The sequence below is a fragment of the Procambarus clarkii genome, chromosome 19 (assembly GCF_040958095.1).
Source record: "Procambarus clarkii isolate CNS0578487 chromosome 19, FALCON_Pclarkii_2.0, whole genome shotgun sequence".
Lineage (NCBI taxonomy): Eukaryota > Metazoa > Arthropoda > Malacostraca > Decapoda > Cambaridae > Procambarus > Procambarus clarkii.
The window spans coordinates 30710038-30737754 of record NC_091168.1 but is presented as its reverse complement, the minus strand read 5'-3'; the positions used below and the strand labels follow the sequence as shown (position 1 = coordinate 30737754).

The 27717-nt window shown below is 39.0% G+C and overlaps 1 protein-coding gene across 1 annotated transcript; it reads right to left on the bottom strand.

The window, feature by feature from the left end:
* Positions 1–310: 310 nt before the first annotated feature.
* Positions 311–27717, bottom strand: LOC123757426 (thioredoxin domain-containing protein 11). Its single transcript, XM_069327212.1, is given in 15 exon segments — positions 311–964; positions 5155–5348; positions 5736–5858; positions 8896–9125; positions 9471–9615; positions 11665–11710; positions 11712–11855; positions 13906–14047; positions 16455–16644; positions 17537–17734; positions 18932–19039; positions 19041–19139; positions 21039–21281; positions 24899–25109; positions 27312–27717. Coding segments are annotated over 15 exon segments (2940 nt in total). The 5' UTR covers positions 27671–27717; the 3' UTR covers positions 311–456.

Sequence of the window (27717 nt, the reverse complement as noted above, 5' to 3'; positions counted from 1 at the left end):
ATATTTTTATCCATATTTCACTTATTTTAATATCTAGTGTGGTAAGGAGTTGGGGGTTGGGGGGGGGAATTATTATAAGACACAGGGCTCCTCTCCCTGTTGAGGTCAACAATGGTGGTGACCCTCAGATGATTATCAGGTCAATTTCCATAACCAGTGCAGTATTCCCTATACCTGACTAGGTGTCAATACTAAGGAACTTTAATAAATGCCTTGCAATGTACATTTCTGTATAAATACACATCACATGCATGCATGCATGTGCGGGCATGCGCGTGTGTATGTGTCTGTGCACATTCTCATGACTAATTGTCCATGTATGCATATAAATACATGATGTACAAATACAGTAAATGAATCTCTGATCACAAAATGGGGTGCATATGCATACATGTGCCCATGTACATGCTTGTATATCACAGCAAAACTCCAGTACTGAACTACAGATCTATTTCACTATAGCTCATTGTGCAGTGTCCGTGGGTTTGAGAATTTATCTTTGGAATTACTGCTTGCCTGTAGTATGTATTGTAGAGATTTTAACAACTCACTTTTTTTCAGCATTTCATTTTTTTCTGGAGGTAATGGTAACAATGTCTGTACTTGACTGAGATGATGGAGTTTGAATCTCTGCTTCTGTATCTCTTGGACAAGTTGCATTTTTGTGTGAACTAATAAATGATAATGAACTTCCAAGTGGGAATTATTTTGGGACGAGTCATCTTTTATTTTCACAAGGCGATCCAGGACATGTTTGAGTCTTACAGTGGAGGCCGTGATGTCGTGGTGAAGCTGCGTGGTTGCAGTAGTCACTGCTTGAACTACCTGCTCCCGGCAATGGTCGTGACACGTGGAGAGAGCAAGGGCAAGACGGTGGCTGGGATCAAGATTTGCCACTAAAAACGACATTAAATTGGCTGGGGTTAGAGGACGAGACGAGTCGAACACTCTACTATCACCCTTCCTGAAAATAAATCCAGCATTTTAAAACACGACGTATTAAATAATAAGGCTATTTATTAAAAAAACAGGTTGACACTAGGTATGAAAAATCATGGGAAACCATCATTATTGTATGTTGCTGCAGCTCTCTACATCGTCATGCAGCTTGTGCAATGCAGCATCATTTAATAATGCCTAAATATACAAGAATCTGCAATTATTCATTGACAATACTGTATGATACAGAAGACCATGATAGTGAAAAAGATCATGTACAAGGTTCAAATATCAGTAAACCCAATCCTGGTGGTGGTGTTTCTAAAGCAAGACAAACAGCATATAGCCGCAGTTTGGGCTTTTGCACAGACTGCCACTGGGACCACATGTTCCTTTACAAGACGAATAAATGTGAAAAATGATTCTTATTCAGGATTCCGAGACCAGAATTGTGACCAGAGATTGTGAGTCAGTGATGTTATCACGATATTTTCTCGCTTCGCCATGGCCAAAGGAAACTACATAAAATTAGTTTTTTCCAGCGGTCACGGAACACATTTTAACAATATTTGAAAGAAAATTTATTTTTGATCAATTTTTTGGTGCACAACTTAACACTTGTATGTAACAGGTGCACACTGTAGGGGTTAAGTGAAACTTTGTCTAACACCCTAACTTTGAAGACACTTTGAAGACTACTTCTGAAGAACATCTCGTACACGAGAAAAACAAAAGTTTTTCCTGAATTGTTTTTCCCAGTTTTGACATTGTTAATCAACCAGAAAGCACAAATATTCAAGTACTGTAATGCGTCTCTACCTACTGTGGTTCAGCTGTAATGTCCCAAGGAAGATGCAGTTTTTCAGTCAAAATTAGACAAGGTGTCTCACGGGAATAAATTTGACAATTTGTTCTCATTGTTTCTTACTTTGTTTATTTAGTTTGTTCATGCTAACATGTTGTATTGATGTGTCAAGAGTGGTGTTCATTATGTATAAACTTTTAAAACACAGTATACACATGTACAGTTTTGTGTACAGTATATAAATACAGCCTGTACATGCAAACCCTGTTTTTATTCATACTAATATTATATCATTCATAAACTGTACGTATACCCACTTAGTTGTGCTTGCGGGGGTTGAGCTTTGGCTCTTTGGTTCCACCTCAACTGTCAATTAATTAATTAATGTACAGGTTCCCGAGGTTATTATCGTATCTACATTTACAACTGTGTATGGAGTCGGCCTCCACTACATCAATTCCTAATACATTTCATTTATTTACTACTCTGACACTGAAAAGTTCTTTCTAATGTCTGTCTCATTTAGTTACTTGGTTTCCACCTGTGTGCCCTTGTGTGTGTACCACCCATGCTAAATCTGTCCTTATGTAACCTGTCAATTCCCTTGAATATTTTGTATGTGGTGATCATGTCTCCCCAAACTTGTGTTTTCCAGCAACGTGAGGCACAATTCATTGCAGCCTTTCATTGTAACTCATACCTCTTATTTCTTGGACTAATCTAGTGGCATACCTTTTAACCTTCTCCAGCTTCGTCTTGTGGTTGACAGGTATGTACTCCACGCCTGGAGCCACATACTCCAGGATCAGTCTTATTTGTATGGTATACGAGATTCTAAATGAATCCTTACACAAGTTTCTAAAAGCTTTCTCATGTTAGCCAGTCTTGCATATGCCACTGATAGTTTTCTTTTGATGTGGGCTTCAGGAAGCAGGTTCATATCAACTCCTAGATCTCTGTCTACAGTATTTTGTGGAGGACTACTTCACCCATTTGGAGCTGCAGTCTGTTGTGTTTCACTGACTTTGTGGGCGCTTCCTCTGTGGTGGTGGACATTGTTCAAATTCACTGACAATTTTGTCATAGTGGCACCACTCCCTGTGTCTCTAGAGGGAACCAGGTTGTGGCTCGTGGACCCTGGTAACTCTACAGGAACTCCACAACTGATGGCACCTTGTAGTTTGGCACTATATCAGCACTATCTTCAGGGAGCCACACGGGCTCGGCCCAAGAAAACTAATTACTGCTAAAAATGCTTACATTGCTTAGATTTAATTTTCATGAAATTAAAATAATGTAAAACACTGAGTCAATTATAAAAATGGCTGCAGCATCAAAACAATAACCGTGTTATTCATGTATGGTAATTTCTACATACAAGAAAATAACAATCAAATAATGCAGCCCCAATCTCTCCTCTAATACATTACATTTGACAAAATTAAGTAATCCATTAAAAATGCAACACACAGTATTAATGAAAATTAAAGCCCCATAATAATGAAGTTCTCTATGCATCAGCCTTGAGGGATTAGGTAGGGTTGCTTGGGTTGGAACATTTCAAGTTAGGTAAAACAGTTGTCTTCTTTAAGGGCCTGGGAACTGTGTATCTCAAACACCTTCAATTTTTCTTTACATATTCTGCTATTGTAAATGAGGCAACTTTACCCTAATTGATCACCCACATAACAGACAAAATATATATACTGTAAATATATATTTTTATCATTTGAAAATTTCAGATTTTCAAACTGAGCTTTAAAAAATGGAAAATATCACCGATTGTTTATTTAGTGTTATTGTGGTCCCACAATAGCATATGATCTTCATTTATTATGTTTAAGAATATAATTTGACAGTATAGTTTACTGTAAAAAATTTTTGTCAATGTGGCATTTGAAATATGAGCCAAATATAGACACAAAAATTTATACTCTTACCTCCAAAAGTTTGGCATTTATGAAAAAACAAAAGATAAATGTTGTAGAACAGACAACTTTTCACATAATGTAAAAATGGTGAGAGTCAATCAGAAACTGGATTTTTTAAAGCCTCTCAACGCTGAAAATTTATAGATAAAAATGAAGTTCAAGTTCTGAGCATTCTATATAATTGTCCTACTTCAGTGGATTTCCTTGTAAGTTTTAACAAACATTGCTTGGCATTTGCACTCGAATATGTGAAAGTTGTAGACCAATGTGTGTTGAAACTGAAGTAAAGAAAAAATAACCCCCTTAAAAAAACAAAATATTGGGATAAGAATAATGGGTTAGGGGATATATAAGTACACTTAATATAAGTGATAAAGCCCTTATTTGATCCACATTCTGCAAAACAACCATTTAAAAGAAGGAAGAGAGTTTGAAATCTGAAAAAATCAATCAAAAATAATTACAAGTCACGAGTTCTGCCACCTGTGGCTGATTTACATGTTGATCAATTTTGTTCCAACTTTACATACGGCACTGACTGGCGGGTATGTATTCTCCAAGATGTAGAAGCCACAACAAAATCAGATAAGAAACAAAAGAGAAAAACAAAATTGGAGGACATAAGAAATATAGGCATTGGGCAATGTATTTATATGATATATAACAGAATACAGCAAAATAACATACTTACACATTATTATTTGAGTGAAATTTTGCCCTACAGGTGGCACTCGGCAATCATAGAAGGCACCAGCTGCACATCCACTTTGTGGACCCTCCTCTTACTACTGTACTACTATTCTTCGTGCGTTGGACAGGTGCTTGCATCTCGTTATCACTGCACTATCCACAAGTTGCACTAACTAGATGTTATTGCTATCATCAATACCATTTACACACCTTTTTTTTTATTTACAGTATCAAATCCATTTCTTAACATATTCTGATGAAATTTTCACGATGCTGATGCCAAATAACATGTTTAGACTTGTTTAACATTTTATACTATATTTCATATTTGGACCAATATTTTGAAGCTGCCAGTCCCTTAAATGGTAAATTGAGAGAATGAGCTGAATAATGTGTAGGACATCACACTGACAGCCAGGAGCGTCAGTCTCTCTCCCTTCAATTATTAGATTGGGATTTTTCTGCATGATATTAGCAAAACAATTTCGAGTCGACCAGTCATTCAGGCCATTTTATTTATACAGTATAATAATGCAGAGCGCATATCACAGTAACGTGACTGAAAACACAAACCCAGCACACAAGAAACAAAAATAAATGTACCGATGCTTTGGTCCGTCCTGGACGCTTAACATGGGTGTTCATATATGTGGCTTAAGTTACATAGTACAATAATCCTTGGACATCTCAGCAAAATGTCACAGCATCTGTCCTCTAACTATATGGCATGTTTTACAGTGTCAAGAAAATAAAATGGGAAACTGTTGTAGAGTAAAACACTTAACTTACCTGTAATGTGGGTGCACAATAATGGAAGGAAGGGTGTCAAAGAAGAGGTGCCACGGCAGAGTGTTGGTAAGCACGTTAATACGTGCAAAGGTCAAGTTTGGAATGTGACGAGCCATATGAGCCACCGTCATAAACACGTGTCCAACGGTAGTACAGGCTGCACAGTTGCTGCTATAGTGAAGAACTACCACCATCTTCAGTTGAGAAAAACAAGAAAAAATCCGAATTGTAATAAACCCATATACAGTACCGGTATATCAGAAGAACTATTTTATAGTATTACAAAAGTTATAATACATTACAGAGTCACGTGCAGTGAATATGTCACAATAACATGGATGAAACCAATAAACCCCAAATATAAAAAGAAATTAAATTGATATTTTGGTGTAGCCTGGACCGCTATCAAGTCACAACTTGATAAGGCTCCACGACCGACCAAAATGTTGTCACTAACTTGTCTTTTATATTTGTGAATGTATTACATGGTCTTATTTTTCTAAATAAAATGTGATTATATACAAATGTATTCATTTATCAATTAACAACACAGCTACAATAAATGATAAATTTAATCTTACCTTTCCTGTTTGCTGTGTGAGCTGAAAATAATTTTCTGATGTCAATTCCTGGATGCATACTTGGGAAGGTTTACAACTTTTCGCATCCTTTTGTCCTGTCACCATAATTCTAGAAAATAATATCTAATGCAGTAATACTAAGACAAATATGAAAAAATTTGAACTGTGTGCTTCAATAAGGCCAACAGTAGACTCATCCCATGGTCTTCAAACATCACAAATGACTATACACAAAACCTTGCAGCGTAGGCAAGAGGAAGGGAAATTATGGGGAGAAAGTGCTGTGCCAGCATGACTATATAGCACCTGGAAGGGATACGAGGACCGGGAACTGGGATACGAGGACGGAATGAAGGAATGGTACCCAACCACCTGGGCTAGTGATCGAATCCCGACCCTGCAGTAACATCTACTGATCAGTCCAAGTGGTTGGATCTCGCAGGGCAAACCAATAACTTTGTAGACAACTGAATGTTTCTAAAACTGAACAAATCAGCGTTTAACTAGAAGATGCCTAGCTTTTTTGCAGTTTGGCCACAGAGGTGCACACGATACCTGTGTTCCTGAATCAATCTCCCATTCCTGGATTAATTGCAAAATTATGAAATTTCCCTTTAATATGTAGGTGAAAATGGTGTGTGTCAAAGGCTTCTGCTAGGAGCATAGTGTGTAAGAAATGAGTTTCGACAATTATTGAGGAGATACGGATTTAATAAGGTTAAGAGTGGCATTCATAGGGCTCTTGTCTATGCTAGTACCCAGCCCAGCATCATCTACATTATCCATTCAATTTAGTGAAAATGAAAAGTGAAACAAAAATTCACAGAAGCAATTGATGAAAATCTGCATCAGCTCAGAGTACAGGTATAGATAAGAATTTCTTGTTAATTATATATTTTATGTACTTTATCATTCTTGTTCCTAAATAAGTACTGTACTATTCTAAACATTTTTAGTTACAAATGCTATAAACACTGTGCTATCATGTACTCATTAGAAGAAAATGCTGAGGTGGTACAGTGGGATCAAACTCCCATCCCTGGATTCCCCAGGTATACTGGAGTTCGATCCCTTTGTATGGCTTCAATATAGTCACATTAAAACACGTTAATAATTTATAGTGCTTATGTACATTCCTTCACATACACGGTTACTTGCAATACTGAACTTCTTACAACTGAATGCAATATCCACACATTAAAGAGAAAACTACAACATTTTGTTCCAGTGGATTTTCAAGCCCTAACTGTGAGGAGCATGGAAATGGTTAATGAAGGTAGGTCAGGAGAGACACTTCCGAGACGACGAGACGTGGACACGTCAGCAGGTAAATCCCACATTTCCATAGAACTAATAATGAGGGATTCAAGTGGAAAGCGCTTACCTGTCAGTGACTACAGCGAAGTGAGGTCCTAGCTCTATGTACAGGTACAACAAGGCTCGTCTACCAGCCTTGTTGTATTATAGCTTAATGTTGATGTTCAGGGTGTAGATATTGTACAGTGTAGATTGGGCAACCTTACTGATAATGAAGGATCTAGATTAGGTTGGAGAACTTTCTTGGGCATTACCACATATCTATTTATGTTAAAATGATATTACCCCCAGACTTCAAAGTAAACATAAAGAGCTTAAGTCACATGTCACACTGCTGTAGACAACATAACTAACATTAGCTATAATATGCATGGAGAGTGTTGCCACAATGACAACTGAACTGATCATTTGAGCACTCAACCTGCTCCAACCACAACAGTTAGGGTTTCATTTTGTTGTGCTACATACATGAAGTATCTAGGAAAATCTTATGCAGGAATTTTGCTCTAGGTTCAAAAGTTTCAAATAGAAAAAAATTGTATAAAATATTTTATACACTTTTATTATTATTGTTTGTTGAAGCTTTCATTACCCCAAAAATTTAAATTGTCACCCCATTTGGGGTAATTTATTCCTGTTTCCCCGACCCCTGATCTATACGGAAAGTAAAGAAATTAGACTTTACACTAAATTTGTTCAAAGAAATTAGATTTGACAATCTTTAAAACCCAAAATTAACTGTCCTCCTTCATTTATTGTGGGGAAGGTCAGTGTAACTAAACCTAGGAGGTCTGGTCAAGGATCTGGCCGCAAGGACGCTAAACCCCGAAACCATCTCGAGGTAATCTCAAGGTAGTGGGGAACGTCAATGAGCCCAGGTACAGGCTCTCTCTTCCTCACAATATGAATTATTTGACCTTATTGATTTATAACAATCCCTACCATCAGGGACATGAAGCCTGTGAATAAATATATTTTAGACTTCATCGATGTCCCTCCCCCCACCCCATCAATAGTCGACCTACTGGCCCTCCCCAGGATGCAACCCCCCAGAACAGTCACCAAACTTGCAGGTAACTTTAAGTTACTGAACTTAGTAACCTGCTTACTACTAAGTGAATGGAGGCATTAGGTTAAGGTTAAGGGAGGGGTGTAGACGGCAGAGGAAGTTCAAGGGAGGGGGGGGTGCAGATGGCAGCACAAGTTCAAGAAGGTGCAGACAGCAGCACAAGTTCGAGGGGGTGAAGATGGCAGAGCATGTTTGAGGGGGTGTAAATGACAGAAGGAGTGTGGTGGTGTCAATGGTAGTAGGAGTGAGGTGGTGTCAATTGTAGCACAATTGTGGAGGTGTAGATGGCAGCACAAATGTGTGGGTGTAGATAGCAGCATGCTCAAGTATTGCAAACAAATGAATATGGAAAGAAACAATGTAAGTATGTATGTAGAGGCAAATGTTTCAACGAAGAGTATATATAGTTATTGTACATAATATGTTGCTCAATACTGGAGCCATACAACTGCAGGAGGCATGGCTATAATTCCTGTTATCAGGAAAAGGAAGCCTGTACTTAGGGTTACCAAGAGCCCTCCTAGGCCAACTTTTGATCTTCTCCACGATGCATCCCACAACAGTTGTCTTAACTACCGAGTACCTATAAAACTGCTGGGTGAACAGGAGAAATCAGGCGTAAGGAAAACGTGCACAACCACTCCTGTCCTGCCCCGGGGACTGAGCCCAGGTCCATCAATTGTGAGTGAAGGATGATGACCACTGTCTACAAGACCCATAAAAGAGCACTACTGTACAAAGTCAAGAAACTCAAACCATTTCATTTGAACTCACCTCTCTAGGAGACCTATTAGTGTAATTGATGATAAAGTTAGCTAATGTAAGTTTGGATAAGCTGGCATCCATGATGAAGTGAGCCTCTCTCTCGACATCGACGATGACAGTGGCTGTATCGTGAGGCTCCCTGGCCGTCAGGTTAACTCCCAGCTTCTCCGCTACGTCTCTGTGATGTAGCGAGTCCACCGCTAAAAATGTTAAAGTCTTGTTTTTCTTGCATGCCAGGCCTGTAAAAATAATTTTCATAGCAAATAATGAAGATTGTAAAAATGTCATAGTTCCTAATTGTTTTAATATTTTTCACAGTTTTGCAATGTTGACAACAGCACGCCTGAAATTCCCAAGTCCCAATAGGCCTACGTCTGACCTTCCTCCAGGATGCAACTCACAACTACTGGTATTGCCTAACTCCCGGGGCATCCATTTACTGTTTGGTGAACAGAGGCATCCAGCCTGCTTGCCTGCCTGCATTCAGCATGCCTGCCTGCCTGCCAAAAGTGAGTTAAAGAAGAGAAAGGTGAATAAAAAACAAAAAGACATTAAGTGCAGCATGTCGTCGTGACTCTACGTACCAGTGACATCAGGTGCTGGATGTTGATCCCGCAAGAAGGGATGCTGCGATAAGAGAGATCCCTGGAACAGCTGTTTACACTGGTCTTCCGCAGCCATGGCCACAAGCTTCTCTATACGATCATCAGTGTGTCCACTCTCCACCTGCTTTAAAAAATGCCTTTTACTAAGTCACATTACAAAATAGCACTAAATGAAAGACAAAACTAAACATTGATAATATAACTGGCAAAATATTCACTTATCTATGCAATGCTTTCCAGTAACTATGAAAATTGTTCTCTACATTTACCATTTACACCCCTCCTTCCCTCCACAACCTGTCCTCTAGTGTAAACAACAATAATTTTGTCACAATTGATATCTGCATTAACAAATGTTGATGCCTTAATGAAATAAAAAGCACTGGAATACTGATTTAGCCTCAGACATTGCATGTCAGATGCAGGATGCTCAAGTTTGAACCTTCCTGGTTTGGAAACACCATATTAAATCCGACACTTGACACATTGTGAGAAGAGGCTGACCCCACCATGACACTGGCAAATGGTAATTATAACTCATGACATCTATTGCTATCATTTTCATATTGGGTATAATATACAGTGCAATAAGGATTGAACCACACTTGTCTGAATGAAATTCAGTTTGTTCATTTTTTAACACAGGAACTTGTGTTTTACATTTATGTATTACTATTCTCTGTGCCTCTATCCTATTCACATTCTTTCCATTCATTGCTATTACAGGCAGTAATATTCAGCAAGGACATTCTTTATACAGTGTACTTTAGCCATAATGGTGTTTATATTTAATGGACAACAATTTATATTACAAACATTATTACAGGTATTATTATTATAATACTACAGTATATTATTAGTCACACTGAAAATCACACTAACATGATACAGTGTACATCAAAGAGAAAATCCACTGGGGGCTGAGAGACGACGCAAATCGGTGACCAAGGCCTTGCTAGCTGCATACTCTATCACTGTACCACCACTGACTTGTAAAAAGAATTACAGTACAACCAGATTTCTACCTGATATTACAGGAAGTCTGGAGGCCACTCCTGAGGCCAGTCAAAGTTTTTACGTAAGACCCCCAAGCACTTTCAGAATTGCATGTTTTTTTTTCCACAATACAGTATCATATTATTGCTTTTGCCTAGCCTAGGTAGGTGCATTTATGTGTGATTACAGTGCTTTTAAGTATCGATGAATGTAATAATGGGCAAATGTGCTGCTGTCATAACCAGGTCGTGTGTACTTCTACATCAGGGTTCTTCAACATACAATTCCAGCCCTGACTATATGAGAGGCATCTCAGGGGTCTGAACCTGGGTGTGTAATATGGTGCTGGAGCTTGAGGTTGGTTGAAACCTGCTGAATGGGATTCTGAGAGTTGTTCTACTCTCAAAGCCCAGCCCAAGGCCAGGCTTGACTTGTAAGAGCTAGGTCCAACAGGCTGTTGCTTGGAGTGGGCCCGCAGTCCCACAGCCCGGTTGGTCGGGCACTTCTTTAATAAAACTATCTAGTTTTTTCTTGAAGATGTCCACCTTTGTTCCGGCATGTTGCTAGTGTGTATCCAAACAGGCCATCTAGCACTTGACCCCCAAGTACTCCATAGGAGGTTCTTTGTGATATCAAGGGGAAGGGGGGGGGGGTTATGAAGGGTACTGGTTTATGTTCCAGGACTGGATTAATTTTTATTCTGAGACTCCTAAGCTACTTATGAGACCTTGCAGTGACAGTTTAAAATAATACCCATCCAACACATGACATGAAGGAAAATTATGTGGAATCTGTGTGTTGTGGAGACTTATCAAGTTGTCTAGAGAAGGAGGGAATCAATATAGAGTAAGGCAACATTTTCTCTCCTCCTTTTCCTTGACTTCATAAGAGTCCACGATGGACCAAAATGCTTGCCACTTTCCTTTTTCCATTTGTGTGGGTTGGGTATTAATTTTAATTGACATTTTTGTGACATTTCTCTGCACAGCCTGAAATGTTCTTTGTGGCACCAGTATGATCTGTCATCTTGCGTAACTGCATTATCCTGTCTTAAACACACTAAATCGTATCTAATGGAACAGATAGATTACCCAAAATCCTTCTATCAAAAATTATCTGTTCAGCAGAACAGATAATTGACAAATTTTCTAAAGAGCATTAACAAGTAATTACTTACATTATATTCTTCATTTTGCTCCTCAGAATGCTGAGTTTTTGAAGTCCTTTGTCTTAGCAGGAGTGCTATTACGTTGACAGCAGAAAGAATATTGTTCCCATGGACTGTACTGGAGCAGCAGTTCACGGCACGAGTCGCTGAACACAGCCATTAGGTTATTTACATGCTGGAGCAAGCTGGTGTCATCTTCCCTATATTAAAGTGAGAACATTCATTATAGAAAGTTAACTTTCAAACCCTTCAGGACATCTGTCTGAACATAATCAAACCTACACTAAAATATAAGAATAATGTGGTTGCAAATACACACACACGTACACAGGAGGGGGTGGGGGCCGGTGGCTGTGTGGATTGCACGCTGGACACGTAATCGTGTAGCCCTGGCGCCACATGATTACGTCCCCCCCCCCCCTCAGCTGGTGTCTATTGGGACTGTCGAGCATTTGAGAAAGCATACTGTCTGCACTTGGTAATCTGAATCATATGGGGTCCCCACCTCCATTCGAGTTAGCTGAACATTCAAGTTAGCCGAATTTCTTACCTGGCTTGTTAAAAAGTTAACAAATTCAAGTTTTGTACCACAGCCTAGTTACTCCAGCCATTTACCCACACATTCTCATCACTTACCTGCTTACTCTCAACCTTGCACGATGAACACCAATTCATTTGGGCTACCCGAAGATTTGGGTTACTGAAATTAGGGTTACAAAGCTCTAAAAGTATTACTGTACGAAGTAAATAAAGGAAGGCCTCAATTCTGAGCATTTATGGAGAGTGGCATGTTGTCAAATGTCAAGAATAGCTTGGCTTGAAGAAGTGTTGAGAAGTTTGTCCTGGTGGTTGGTGTCACAGCCAGCAGTCTCTTGGTGGTCATGTGAGGTGAACTTTTCACTACTACCTCTGCCCCTACATGACATGGCAAGGCCTTTGTCAAGTCCTTTGCCATGCTGGGATTAAAATTAGATGAAAGCTTGGCATATAATTGCTGGTGACAGGGACAGGAAGCCTGTACTAAGGCTATTTGAGGTCCTCCCTTTATCAACTACTGACCATCCCCAGGAAACAACCCACAGCACTTGTTCAACACTTATTATACTGCTAGGTGAACAGAGGAATCAGGTGAAAGAAAATGTAACATCTATTTGGGTTAGATCCCCCAAGCAAGAGAAGATCCTTGACCGAGTCAAAGATGTAGACTACTCTGCTATGAACTGCCTGGGAAACAGCTGAGGAAGCCTTGCTCTAAAAAATAATAAACATACATACAGGTGTAGACAGACAAATTGTTGCACAACCATAATTATTAAAGTTTCATGTATGGCACTGTACTGGCACCTTCAACTCCAGCTAATTTCAGGGGGTGGCACATGCCAGAAGCTCAATTATAATATGAAAAAAAAAATTATTGCAACATAACAATGCTTTATGAACATTTACATAAAAAAAATTGTTGAAAAAACAATCATTGACATTCAACTGGATAGCTGAACATCGGTTCGCTTTGTAGGGTGGTATGCCAGCCTGTCCTCATCAACAAAGGGCCAAATGTTCATTAATCCAGCCACCAAGCCCCCTGTTTATGAATGATAAACAGCTTACACACGAGTCAACTGATGATGTCAAACATTTCTTGAACAGTGGTTCGTTGATAACCTGTTTGAATCCCAAATCTACAAATGCTTCATCTATATACTTTGAATACAAACAGAACCTTAATGAGGAAAAATCCACTAGGGCTGTGAGGTGACCCGAACCCTGAGACTAAGGCATTGCCCTGCCACATACTCTACCACCTGACGACTTGTGAAAGTCAAACAGTTGTATGACTGACAAGTCATCGATAGGTACAGTGGTAGAGTACTGTATGTGGCTGGCAATGCCTTGGTCGCAGGTTCGCGTCACCTCACAGGCCTAGTGAAATTTTTTCTAATATATGTATCACTTTAGTGCAATTTGTCTGTAACAGAACGTAATCACCTTGCATAACTACAGTATACCGAACATTGAATTTTAATATATTAATATTAATTTGCATACAAAAAGAACCCTATTTTTAATACACTAGAATGATGAAATTGATGAATACATCTTGGGGGATGGCCACCACTTTAACAAGCCTGACCTGAGGATAGATTGGGCATGCCAACCTATTCTCACTAATTCTTTCCATCATGACATGCTCTTTTCACCAAGATACGCACAGTAATAAAAATTTGAATTCATTAAATCTCATTTTCTTACCATGAAATGGGGTTGATGCAGTGTTGTTGTAGGGTGCTGAATCTATCAGTTGAACGGTCACATACGTCACACATTTTGCTTTGTTCACCTGTTGTTGCAGTTGGTGCCTCGCTAGAGGGCATACTGCGACAACATGTCTCGTCTAAAAAGAGTGGCATTATTCAGTTAATCACACTTATGAATACAAATTCTGATAAATGAATTGGAACAAATTTATACAAAAAATAAATGCTAGTTCAATTCAACAGCCACTATATTGTTTGCAATTTAAAGATTAACCTTCACTCATGTTTACCAATACGGTACATACAGTATTTGTTTGTGAATACAAAAGTTCTCCATCTGCCTCTCCTACTAACTACTTATAAAAGTGCCTTATTCACTACCTCCACAGTCAGGCCCCAACACATCGCAGAATAATTATTTCAATAGTTTATTCCATTCCAGTCATATAATCTCTTAATCCAGTCCATCCTTAACATCTGCTCCAGTTCACCGCATTTATATGATACCGTTAAATTTTTTCAACATTATTTTCCTTTTCAAGTCTGTTCCCATTTGATGTTAATTTGCATTTATTACCTCCAACCTAATATATATAATATACCTTCGATCTTCCTGTGTGCTGTAATTTTTCCACATTACTTCAAAGACCATTTTTTTGAATAAACAAAATAAGGCAGAGAGAAATATAATGCTGAGCAGTACCTTGGTGTACTTCCCTAACCAGGACCTGGGTCCCCACACACATGCCAGGCTCTAGTCAACTAGGAGACAATCACAACCTCCCTGTGCTAAGTACAGTACAGTCAAACCCCCATTATTCAGTTCACACTTTTACTAATTCAGGGATTGTTAAGACAAATATTATCTGCCTCCATTAACCTTATGGATGTTCAAAGAATTCTATACATATTCTCTCTTTATATAGTCAAATGCAAGAGAAAAATGTTATATTGCGAGAATCCTAAATTACATGTAAATGTTATGTGTACATATGGTTGTCAATGACAAGGAGTTAGGTGTGTGGGGTGGCTGCGAGCCTGCCACCATGGACAGCTCTGACAACTCTTCTCTCAATTACATTATATCAACCAATCCATACTATTTTATGATATAGGAAGCTGAGACCAATAAACAGTTTTCTAATGCCTGGAGCAAATTATACAAGAGCAATATACAAGAGCAAATTTGTATCATGCTTAATAGGTCTGCAGTGTGCAGAAGCAACACCAAACTGTTGTTTCCTATGAAATGTTTACATTATTTTCTTAGCCAAATAAACCTATCCATGCTATCTCATCATAGAGTGAAAGATTTGAGAAACAGAATGCTTATTAATGGTCAAAATCTATAATGAAATCCTGGTTACAGTTACAAGTTGATGAGCATTGGTGTGAAGAGGTCTGGAACTTCCTCACAAAGCCTGACCTAGCCACATGCCATTACCTTATCTTCAACTGTCCAGATTTTCAGTTATCCGAGATACCAATTGGTCCTGAAAATAAGGGTCACACTGTACTTCAGTTAAAGTGTATTTACAGGCACTATCAGGCGGCCATGTTAGAGAAATAGCCAGTAAAGAGCATGATGGCTTGAGGCTCTATGATTAACTCGCCCCTTTGGGCGAGTTAATCATGGAGACGTACAGACTTCACGAGTCCAAAGCTGGAATATGTAGCAGTTGTATGGTGCCAATATCTCAAGAAGCATAACATTAAACTGGAATAGTTGCAAATACATGCAGCTAGATGGCTTCCGGAATTAAAAGACACGAGCTACGAGGAGAGGTTAGAGTTGTTAAATAATCCAAAGCCAGAAAATGGAAGTAAATGAGGCAATATGATCACCATGTACAAAATAGTAACAGGAATTGACAAAATTAACAAAGAATTTGTAAAAAACATGAACTTCAATAAAAAGATGATATAGGTTCAAACTAAGGAAACAAAGCTGCCAGAAAACCATTAGAAGGTTGACTGTTGTAAACAGAGTGGTAGACGGTTGAAGGAAATCAAGTGAGAGGGTCGTGAAGGATAAACCCGTTGGTAGTTTCAAAACATCATATTATGACGAATACTGGGAAGACGAGACACCACGAGCATAGCTCATCCTTTACCTACACTTAGATAATTACAATTGGGTAATTACACACATGTACATTCAGGGAGACTTGGGTTCTATTAAGTTTGATTTAATGGATTTTGGGGATATAACTTGGGCCACTGTGGCTTTTAAAAAGTATTCAAATCCCTGAATTTATTTACTCTACTGTACAGTAAATGTATAATTATGAGGCAAGCTATTCAGTCAACATTATGCCCTGGGTTAACCTTGCAGAGCTAAAACCTTCTCCCGCTCCCCCTTTCCTTGGGCAAACAACATTGATAAAACTGATCAAGTGGTACTCTGGCATATGTTGCTCAATGTTAAGTGTCATAACTTTCAACACAAGCATTTCTATCTGAATTCCTTTATTAAAGAGTAAGAACATTTTATATCTAAAGTGTTTATACTGTACTGTACAATGGAACTTTTCTCAAACTAACCTTTAAAGTTTAACTGTTGCTTTGACATGTGCAAAATGTGCAGCTGATTTTGAAGATAACTTCGGCACACTCTTTCTGCCTGCCGAAGCTGACTACGACCCTTGGCCCTCAACGAGCTCAAGTAGCGGGCCAAGTTTGACACACGGCTGGACTGGTTGCAGTTATTGTAGTCCAAGGAGATTTCACGTAGCTGTGAAAGTTTAAGAAAAAACTAATATTTTTTTTTTTTTTTTTTTTTTTTTTTTTTTTTTTTTTACTTTACAGTACAATTTGTGCAAATTATACACAACTCTCTTGCTGCAGCATCTCAGTTTCAGCAATGATCACAATACACAGAGAAATCACAGTAATGTGATATTGGTTTGTAATTCTTTCGACCATGTCATGGCCTAGTCGCCTAAAGCGAGTGTCTGGGAATACCTAGCGTATAGGCTCAAATCCTCTTCACGGCTCCCATGGATTTCTCAGTGATCACAATGTTAGGTCAAACTGTAGCTAAAATAAGAGTAGTGAACTATTTGATATTCCCTTTTTCCCCAATTACATTTTTTGTGCAAAAAAACAGAGTTGAATGTAATGAAGCCCCCTTTTCTGGGTAAGCCTTGGTGGCTCCCAGAAGCTATGTTGCTGATATAGCTTCCCAATACTTGGCCACATCAGTCATTGGAGTCTTATTAACCTGCCAGAGACTAGAGTCAGAACCTAGCTGCTCCCCCCCCCTCAAAAAGACACAGGGATTAGGGGATAAGGGAGCACAGGGATCAGCCTATTTCTGCACAATTGGTAAAGTTTTGGCATTAATTTGTTACATTTTTATACAGGTGGGTCTAGTTCCATCATCCAATGAAAATATTAAGTACTGTACAGAATTAGTACAGTATTAGGGCATCATTTTTATTTAGAGTACCACCCTATCAGTACTTTATCAGTTCATAAAACAGAATTACAATAAAAATATTGGTACAGGGTATCAGTATTGGTATTCATTAGTTTTAAGGATTAATTGTGAAACCTCTGTATAATAAGCAAATATATAAAAACCTAATGTCACAAGAGCTTCACATGATTAATCAGATACATACCACAGTGAAAGGGTCATTTGTAGCATGGTAGGGATTATCTGGGGTGAAGAGAATTAAGGCCGGCCCCTTCTGCAAAACATTATCTAGTGCCAAGCTCTTTGTGCCGGGTAGATCTAGCCAGGATGCCGTCTCATCTAGCCGCTTGTTCACCCAGCTACTGATACCCTCACTGTCCGATGACGCAGCAGCCGTAAACACCTCAACATTTGCAAACATAATTTAGCTTTATTAATTACATTAGGCACCTGAGCACAAAATGCACCCCCCCCCATTTAAAAAGGATATTTAATGGGAATTTTTATTATTGCATTTCATCATACTAGCTAAGGACCAATGGCACTGGGACCATCTGGGGACATCAGACACAGGGTACTTTTATAATCATTGTAGTTTTAAAAATCTTGTATCCTATCTGCTGGTAGATACAGAAATTTTACAGTATTATTACACCAACTTAACATTTTTCTCCATTTCCTTATGTACTACAATAAGTCAACTTTTATCTGTTTAAGAGTTACCATTCATACCCTAATATTTCCCACTCTCTATGGGCTGATTTGACTGAGCAAAAGTTTAATTTAAACCTGTCATATGAAGGACAACTACCAAGAGAACTTGTCTGTAAAGAGATTTAATTACAGCTAGCATATTTCCCATACCCTAGCCTTGAAATCTCATTTTCAAAAGGAAAAAGAACCAATATTAGTGAACAAAAAAAATGATGAATCACAAAATTAAAATGAACCCTGGAATTTGGTTTTAAATACAGTACTGAAAAATTGAGTTATTCCACACATTGTGCAAACTAAAGGAAAACAGGAAAGAAAAATCCTCTAACATGATCATCACAGTTCTTTTCTTTACTAGATTTGTCAGCAAAATTGTGTTGTCATGGTCCATGAACCATATGACACCGACACCGCAACACAGTCGACACTCGCTTAATTGTTGGTGGGGGATTTTGGTTATTTGTTCTCAGCCACATTGTAGCACATTGTAGCACATAAGAATGCCATCAGAGTGAGTAGGTATTCACTTTTTTTTTAATTTTATTACAGATGCCCGCAACTATTTGATATCTGTTAGTACTCTGTCAACCCTGATGATCACTATATGAATATCAAAATCAGAGTTGACTAATAACATTAATCTATACAAAATATACAATGGATAGAAATTTACATTCATAATACTGTACAATGCCTCATTATACAAGTCAACTAATTATGTAAAGGCATTCTCCAACTATCATGAAGACATAGCAAAGTTGAAGGAAAATTAGTGAAAGCTATAACATATTCCTCTGGCAGATAACAGAATATATAACTACTTCATCCTGTTAAGATTTATGAAACTATTTAGAGGATAATGAATCCGATGTATTAAATAACTTACCAAAGTAGTATTCCACAGCACTAAATGGATTGATCTGGTTTCGTTGAAGGAGAGAGCTGTGGCAACTCTATTATTTGTAACCACACCCCATGCAATCGAATTGGATCTTGTCAAATTGTAATGCACGTAGAGAAGCCAGATGGTAAGAGTTGAAGCCTCTTGGTAAATGGCTTACTGATGCAAAATCATAGAAACCCAGAACTACAGCCTGAAATTAACAACATCCTTAATAATAATAATAATAATTACAGGTAATAGTGATAAAATATAAGACAGGGAAGATGAGGGTGTTGATACTGCATACAGGCCGACTAGCTCGTGGTGGCATGGCGATCGCACCTCAGTTTATTAGTGCCTCGCGCCCAGTGACTATCCCGCCTGAATTCTTCACAAGGATTTACAGTTTTTTGTCGAATTTTTGCCCATTTGAGCATAAAAGTTGTAATTATATATCTCGCCATGGGTCCCAAGAAAGCCAGTGGTAAGGTTCAACCTAAGAAAATAGTTGTGAATAGAGGCAGTAGAGGATGTCCCTTCTTCATTAAGAAAATGTGTGAAGTATGGGAAGAACTGCAAAGTTTTGTTGAAAAAACTCACCCAAATAAAGCTGTTGCATTGACCTTTTAAATGACAATGTGATGTCTTACTACAGACAAGTGTTAAAATGTAGGGAAAAACAAGTGTCTTTAGACAGATTCTTAGTAAGACAAGCAAGTCCTAGTGGTATGCAGGCAAACATGTGCCAGAGTGTGTACACCAGTGAAGTCCTCACTGCCTGATGTTATAATGGAAGGGGACTCCCCTTCCAAACAGTAACACCTCTCCTCCTCCTCACTATCTTCCATACGCCAACAGTAGTCATCAGCAAGGGTAACTAATAACTTGAACATACTTTGGTAGTGTAGATTTAGATGAATTAGGTATAAAATTTAGTTTGAAGTGAGGTTTTTGGGTAGTCAGGAATGGATTAATTCATTTCCCATTATTTCTTATGGGGAAATTAGCTTCGCTTTACGAGTTTTCGGATTACGAGCTGTCTCCAGAAACGGATTAAACGCTTAAACCGAGGTACTACTATACTACTATACCAAATGTATAAGATTACTGAAACCAAAATACTGTTCTGGAAAAATACAATAAGCCAAAAGTAATGACTAATTTGGCTTATATTTTGGTATTGCTTTCATAATTGCTGCATTCTGTTCCAGAATTCTGAGAATACTCTGGGGCCAGATTCACAAAGCAGTTACGCAAGTACTTACGAACATGTACATCTTTCTTCAATCTTTGACGGCTTTGGTTACATTTATTAAACAGTTTACAAACATGAAAACTTCCCAATCAACTGTTGTTATTGTTATAAACAGCCTCCTGGTGCTTTGGAGCTCATTAACTGTTTAATAATTGTAAACAAAGCCTCCAAAGATTGAGAAAAGATGTACAGGTTCGTAAGTGCTGGCATAAGTGCTGGAGTAAGTGCTTCATGAATCTGGCCCCTGGTGGCCAAATTGTTCTGAATTATGAAGGGGGTCAGTATATTGACATCAGAATGAGTTTGGAAAAAAAAAAAGTAAGGTATTCATTCCAAAGATGCCCAAGTGTTTCAATTGTACTACAGTGCCAAATTTCACATTAATATTTACCTTATTATACTAAAGTGCTGCAAATTTTAGGCCAGTATGACATTGAATTTAATGATACATCATAAGGCATTCCAAGTTATTGTTATTACAGCGTATTATTATTTTTTAGAAATTAATCCAAGAATAAATTTTTATAGGAATTACTGTAGCTGCATTACTGTCATATCTAGTGGAAAGGAATGATTTAATCAACAAGGCAGATTTGCTGCTGCTGCATATTAATAATACATATGTAAGCATGCTCACACAATAATGCATTGCTCCTTGTCAAAATTACTACTGTACTACAAACTTACTTCATTTTTATTAGGTATGGTGCCAAGAAGGAATCTGGACTGGGATTCCATTACCATTTACGCAACCACTTGTGTTGTAGTGGATGTATAAATGATTTATGAATTCTGCACTTCACTCAATAGGTATAAAACAAGCATACTATATTCTAATAATAGTACTAAACTTACATTATGCTCCATCTGTAGTCTAGCAAGATCAGAATGGCTGGTAACGTGAGTGAGAGGACGCAATGCTCTTTTAAGGAACCTGATAATGTGACCAGCATCCCTGGGCCCTCCATATGCCAAAGCCTTCGTCTCCATACCAGACGCTGCCCGCACGTGAAGGATTATCACTGGGAAAGCTCGAACCTTGTATTTGGTCTTGCACTCTGAGCCAGGATGCCAGCAATTAACAGCAGCAAAATATACCTGTAATAATTGTTAAGACTGAGACACGTTTAAACCAAGAAATCAACCTGTAAAAGCTACAAATTAAAAGTTTAGAAATATGAACAAATGCACTGTCTTATGTTACTATGTTAACTATCACAGTGTCTACTTTTTGCCTTCCCACCCTTCACCTGACATTCTTTCCTCATATAGTGACTCGCTACCATTCTTTCTTTACCCAACTTGAAAATTCCAGGAGCACAACCCACACAACTTGATAATGTGTGGGTTGGGTGTCTAATTTTCATGAATGCTATTGTGATTTACTGTGTGCACACATGCTTAACTTTCTGCACTTGTTAAGAAACAAAACTAGCATAGAATGTAACAAAATGTCCTTTTCTGGATGGCCTCATAAGTCACCCCCCCTCTCCTCTCCCTGGATACAGATACACCCACAAAATTAAAAGGCCTCTGAACTTGTGCAGGCCTACCGATCACCAGGACTAGAATCTGGTGTACTGAAAGCCAAAAGGAGTACGAGGATCCGAGATCAAGCCAAAACAGTAAAGCCTCAAAGTACAGATTAAGCCAAACAATGTAGTTTTATTAAAGGGAGAATGGAAACATGGGAAGCAAGTATGTCCAATGAGGACTCATTCTTGATAAAAAAAAAAAAAAAAAACAGCGTTGAATATAATGAAATGCCATTTTCTGGATAAGACCCGGAGGCTCCCCGGCATCCCTCCCTCCCTCCAGTCGGCGTTTCTTTCGGGCGTTTTGACATCCAGGCTCAGAATTGAAGGGTGGATAGCCAGTGCGGGGGTCTGGGGATCCCCCTTCCCCCTCCTGGGGAGGGATGAGCTGCGCAGACAGCGACGCGGCGACGTGTGACATCGTGCTCGTTTCTTTTTTCTTTTAGGGGAGTTCTATCCACTTGTTCGGCTTTTGGTAGCAAAATTTTCACCAGAATAGGGATTTGTCTTGGGATGCTTACCTTTCTGAGTGCCTGACCCGGTCGATGGCAGACATAGAATACTTCCAACTACACGGGACTTTCTATAGGCCATTGCTCCCCATGCCTCTCCCCGAGGGGGCCAGGTTCTGGCTCATGGTCCCCAGTAGGCCCACAGAACTCCATACACATGACTGATGCCAAAGTCAGACATTAGCATATCAGCCTAGTAAGCTCCGGGGTGCCGAAGGGGCTCCCCCCAGAAAAACCAAAGGCTGGAAATAAAAAGGGTAATTCCCAGCACAAATAAACAAAAACAAAGCCCCTTCTTGCAGCAAAGAGCATGAAGCCCACAAACTTGATCACCAGAAGCCAGAGGCAAAAAAAAATCTCAGTCAAGGGGGACAAGAAATAGAGGTGAGGATCCAAGACCGAGTAAGCTTTGAAAGAACAGGAGCCAGCCAGATTAGATACCGAGAGGAGAGGAGGGAGAGAATTAGAGATTACAGTAAGCAAGGTTAATCAGGAGAAATAAAGCCAGTGTGACTATATAACCCTTGGAAGGGATAAGAGGACAAGGAGCTGGCATAAGAGGATGGGATGACAAACAGTGTCCAACCACTTGGAGCATCTGGGATTGAACGATGATCCTGTGCAACACAAGTCTGCCCCTGTTCCAACCAGTCCAAATGAACAATTAGGAGTAGACTAGTTTCTTCCTTTTCTTATAACAGCGAGATCATTGACATTAAATAAACCCGACATCAGGTGAGGTCTGGCCTTAGGAGGCGCAGGGTCCAACTGGGAGTATTTTTTAGTGGGGGTCCTCCCCTTTGCCCTAATTACGCACAGGGCCTAATTAGTAGCAATTTTCCGAGAACTTCAGGGATAGGCCAACTCCATTACAATTTGCAACTTGTCAAGACCCTTTGTAGTATTCCAAGTCTACTGCCAAGTAGCCAAAACAGCTGATCATATGTCTAGATTGAACTTCTAAGATGCAAGCCAAATCTGGTATGACATGGGAGATTCTGCAAGTGCATCTGCCATCTCATTTCAGAGCATTAACATGAATTTGGAACCAAATGGGGGGAAAAAAAGAATTGGCCCCACCTATTTATTGTAACATAATTAGCCACTCCATGATTTTTGTCAATGGGTTGAGAAGGATGATATGCTTCCATGGTCTATAACGTACTCATAGAATCACAGTAAATGGTATATATTTCTCATTACACATTTTGTAGTAAACTTGTACTGTACTGCAAATATGGCCAACAGTTTCACTGTGAATATAGGTTATGTTCTGTAAAATACAGTACCACAATGAGTAAAATCAGAGATGCCAATCCTACTCTCTTCAGATTTATATTGTCACAAGAATCTCTCCTCACATTTATATTATCATGAAAATCTCTCTTAAAAGGAGATTTAGGCCTGTTCCATCATCACCTATTCTACCACACCACGTCTGTATATTCAAGAATTTACAGCAAGAGCAACAACAACTACTTCTCAGACATCTAGACAGTAGTCTACTCCCACTTACACTCCAATACCCGTCACCCCCATTGCACCTGGTGGCTGGGAGCTCACGCCTCCAGCCGGAACAAGAGCAATGGTAGTTTGTGTGAGCCGGCCTCCAATCATCGAAGACACCAGCACCACCTGGATGGCCATTTCTCCGTATAAATAGAAGTCGGCCACCACCATGATTCAGAATACTCCTCTGTGCTCAACTGCCTGGATCTGCTAACATACGACTATGTGTGGTAGTAGATTTACGCACCCTGGCATGCAATATTCCCGCACCATTTTCTTGTTTGTACTTTAACGCAACGTTAACTGGTCTGTTTGATGATTTTCTTCATTTTGCACATTGTAATATTGCCAAGTCTAAAAGGAGCTATTTTTATTTGTTTTATTTGTTAGTCATTTTTTCCATAGTAAAGTACTCGTATTTAAATTTTTGTCCTCTATGTTTTATCCTGCAGTTTCTTCACTGTGGAGACATCAGCAAGCAGTCTACTTTACTTTTACTTTTTTTTTTTAATATGACAGGCATTCCAACTGCCCTAATAGCAACTGCACTAACAAAAATTTTTCATGTCACAATATCCATCTGTATAACATGCAACAGTACCCGAACAAAGAATGCAAGTTCTAAATGTATAGGAATATTATAAATTCAAAGTACTGTACTGTAAAAATGTCCCAGTGACTACAACATACTATATCTAGCTGTTCAAGGGAGAATTAGATCATTATTACTTCTCTTGACTGAAGACATGCGGGTGATGCTCACTATGGTGATGGAGACATCAATGATAATCACTTCCACAGTGGAAGCTTTAGTTCACTGCGAGTGATAGCAGCTTCTTGCCAACATAATTTGGCATCACAATGTTAAGGGTAGTTCTATCATGTCTAATAAAAGACTACCAGGAAGTGCCACATCCTCCTGTGGCTAAGCAATCCCAGCATGGCAAGAGGTTGAAAGGGAGGGGCAGTAAGGAATAGGGATGGACTGGGGGAAGGGAAATACTGTATAGGTTTGGAGGGAGAGAGAGAAGGTGAGGAAAAAATGTAGAGGGTGGGGAGGAGAAAGATTTGATATAGTTGTATTTGTACACATAATTCCTGTGACTACACTCAATCTTAATTTACTCCCAAGAGCCTTCACAATATCATATCAATTCACCTGTTCATGGTGATATCTAGCAGCTTTCTCTATCTCCCAACGTAGAAGTTGTGAGTCTCTATCCCAGGGGGCATAGTACACGACGAGTGAAAGGTCAGATGCTAGGAGTCGCTCCGTCAATCCTGCTACATCTCCAGTATAAAAGTCAGACACAAGTGAGTGGCGTGGGAAGAATAGTTGAGGAGAAGGAACTTTTCTTATCAATGGCCCTCTGCAAAGGAAAAAGGATAATTAAGGAAAATCAAACTTCCAAGCACAAGTCTGATCATAAATCACTCATTGCAAGTGAGAACTTTACTTTGAGGTAAATAAGTTTGTTATCCAGACCTAAAAGAACTAAAAGGTAATATGGGAGCATGATACTTTTAAATGCATTTTTTGTATTAGTGTTGCATTTTCAAGTAATATTCAGATGCCTTTTTACCAACATGTTTACTTGTCTTAATAATGTTGCACCACAACCTGTACTGTATGAACTGCAAGCCTACGGATAAATCAGCACAAATTAAATTCCTTACAAATAGTTTTGTGACCTTTTTTCCAAAGGATGATCTTAATTTGCATGGCATTTAATCAAAATTTTGTGCAAAATAACATGACAATACAACATTATTTATCAAGATAAAAGTATTAGAAATCAAATGAGGTGCTGTACTACATTTAATCACTACACTGATGAGGGCAGCAACAATACTACCATCTACTCTCAGCAATTATTACCATTATTTAATATTTACAAGGCACACAAAACTTGCAGTGACTATTTTGCTTACCCATCTGATGTCATAGCCCAGAAACTAGTAATAAAAATAACTTACCATTAGTTATTCTTTACTGTACAGTACATAAATATCACTGAACAAATTACCATATTAAAACTAGGTTAAATATAGAGTACATCAATTAAAAATTAGCATTTAAACACCAATCACAATCTTACATTTTAATCAGATATTTCATGCCTTCAATATCAATGTTAAGACGTTTAATTACTATGTCTTGAACCTTTCCCAGTGTTTTAAGCCAATGAGCACCTGTATTTGTCATGGCCAGATTTTCACTGGGATTGCATAATGTCATATCAGTAATTTATGACCACTCATGTTAAGCTCTCAATGAATATTACAGTACAGTATATTAATAATGACAGACAAGGAAATGGGTTTGGGAACATTTGTTTTGTTTGTTTACACACGTGGATACAGAAGACAACTTCCGACTCTTGTTAGCAGACTTAAGAGCTTACCCTTCCCCCAGCTCATCTTAAGCTTTACCCTACTAGTTTCCCTGGAACACAACCCATCATTTGGTTTACAAACAGTTCAATAATTACTGCTGGGTGAAGAGTGCCAAACAATTGAGGATCGGTGCCCAGTCTACCCTCCTTGCCTATGGCTTGAACCCAGCTGAAATTGCTTGAAATTGAAAGTAATCTCCACCTCACCTTCACCCCAAGTCCTGTCTGCATGTTTTCCCACAGCACCACCACCACCTACCTCCACAAAACACACCCACAGTTCAGTCCACACTGTCTTCTAAGAACATAAAGCTGGAGTCCCATTATAGGCCTATCTAAATCCAACTCCAATTTCCTATGTAACTATCAAGCCTATTTTTAAAGCATTCAGTATGATTTTCCTCAATGATGTTGGCCAGCAACCTGTTCTACTCCTCTACCACTCCGTTGCTTGAACCAATACTTCCTGAATCTGAATTTCACCAGCATATAGCCATTGATATAGGTTCTGACCTGACAGTTTCATAATCTTGCTCGTATCTTTGTTGATACTGTACCATCATCCACTGTCCTTGACTGCATGTACACCCGCCCTGAGCCTCTCCAAGTCAAGCTTTTTTTTGCATGGGAGATACCGAGTACCAGGTCTCAGTATGGTCATCCTATGTTGGATTTTCGTGAGATCAAGATGCATATCCATATTTACAGATGAGAACAACCACACCTAAAACCAACCCACATGCTGTAAAGTTTCCCATACCTGTCCAAGGAATTACTTTTTCCCTATTCACTCTCTGGGTAATGGTGTCCTAATGGTGACAGGAAGCCTGTTGAAGGGTTATCAAGGGTTGGCCCCTAGGCCAAATTCTGACTTTCCCCCAGGATGCAACCCGCAACAGTTGCCTACCTTCCCATCGATTCATCTTGATGAAGAGGCTTCAGGCATAATAAAATGCACCTAAACATCTAAGACTAAATGTCCTGCCCGAAAATCATTTGATTATCAGCTGCCCATGTTGACAACCGTGCTATAGGAATTTTCTATTTTTTCTATTATTATCTTCAGAGGAACAATATTGTGGATCAATTATAAAGTAATCCAATAGCATGACATTGCTTCAGACAATTTGTCCTGGTTTAAAGCTATGACAATGTAAAACTATACCAATTACCAACCTGCTTTGAACCACAATGAAGATAGTAAGCAAGACACACAAGAGCTTGCAGGCCACCATGATTTTGGACCAGAGCATCCTGGAGAAGGCCCTGGGAGCCGCGGTGGTGCCCGTCCCAGCCGCCTGCTCCTCTCTCCTGCCTCCACACTCCTCCTTCTTAGTATGTGAGTGTTCCTGTGACGTTATGCGCGTGTCATCGCCTGTAGCACCTTCCTCTTCCTCTATACCAGGCATCCCAACACCATTGCTTATCTCCTGCTGCTTCACCTGCCAAGTTTCCCTGGACTGTGGTGTCGGATGTAAACAATACATTATAAGTGAATGTAGATCAAGGCGAAATGTCAGAAAACAAAACAGCATCACAAAAATGCCTTCAGTAATCTATACTGACTCGTCTTACTCGTCTA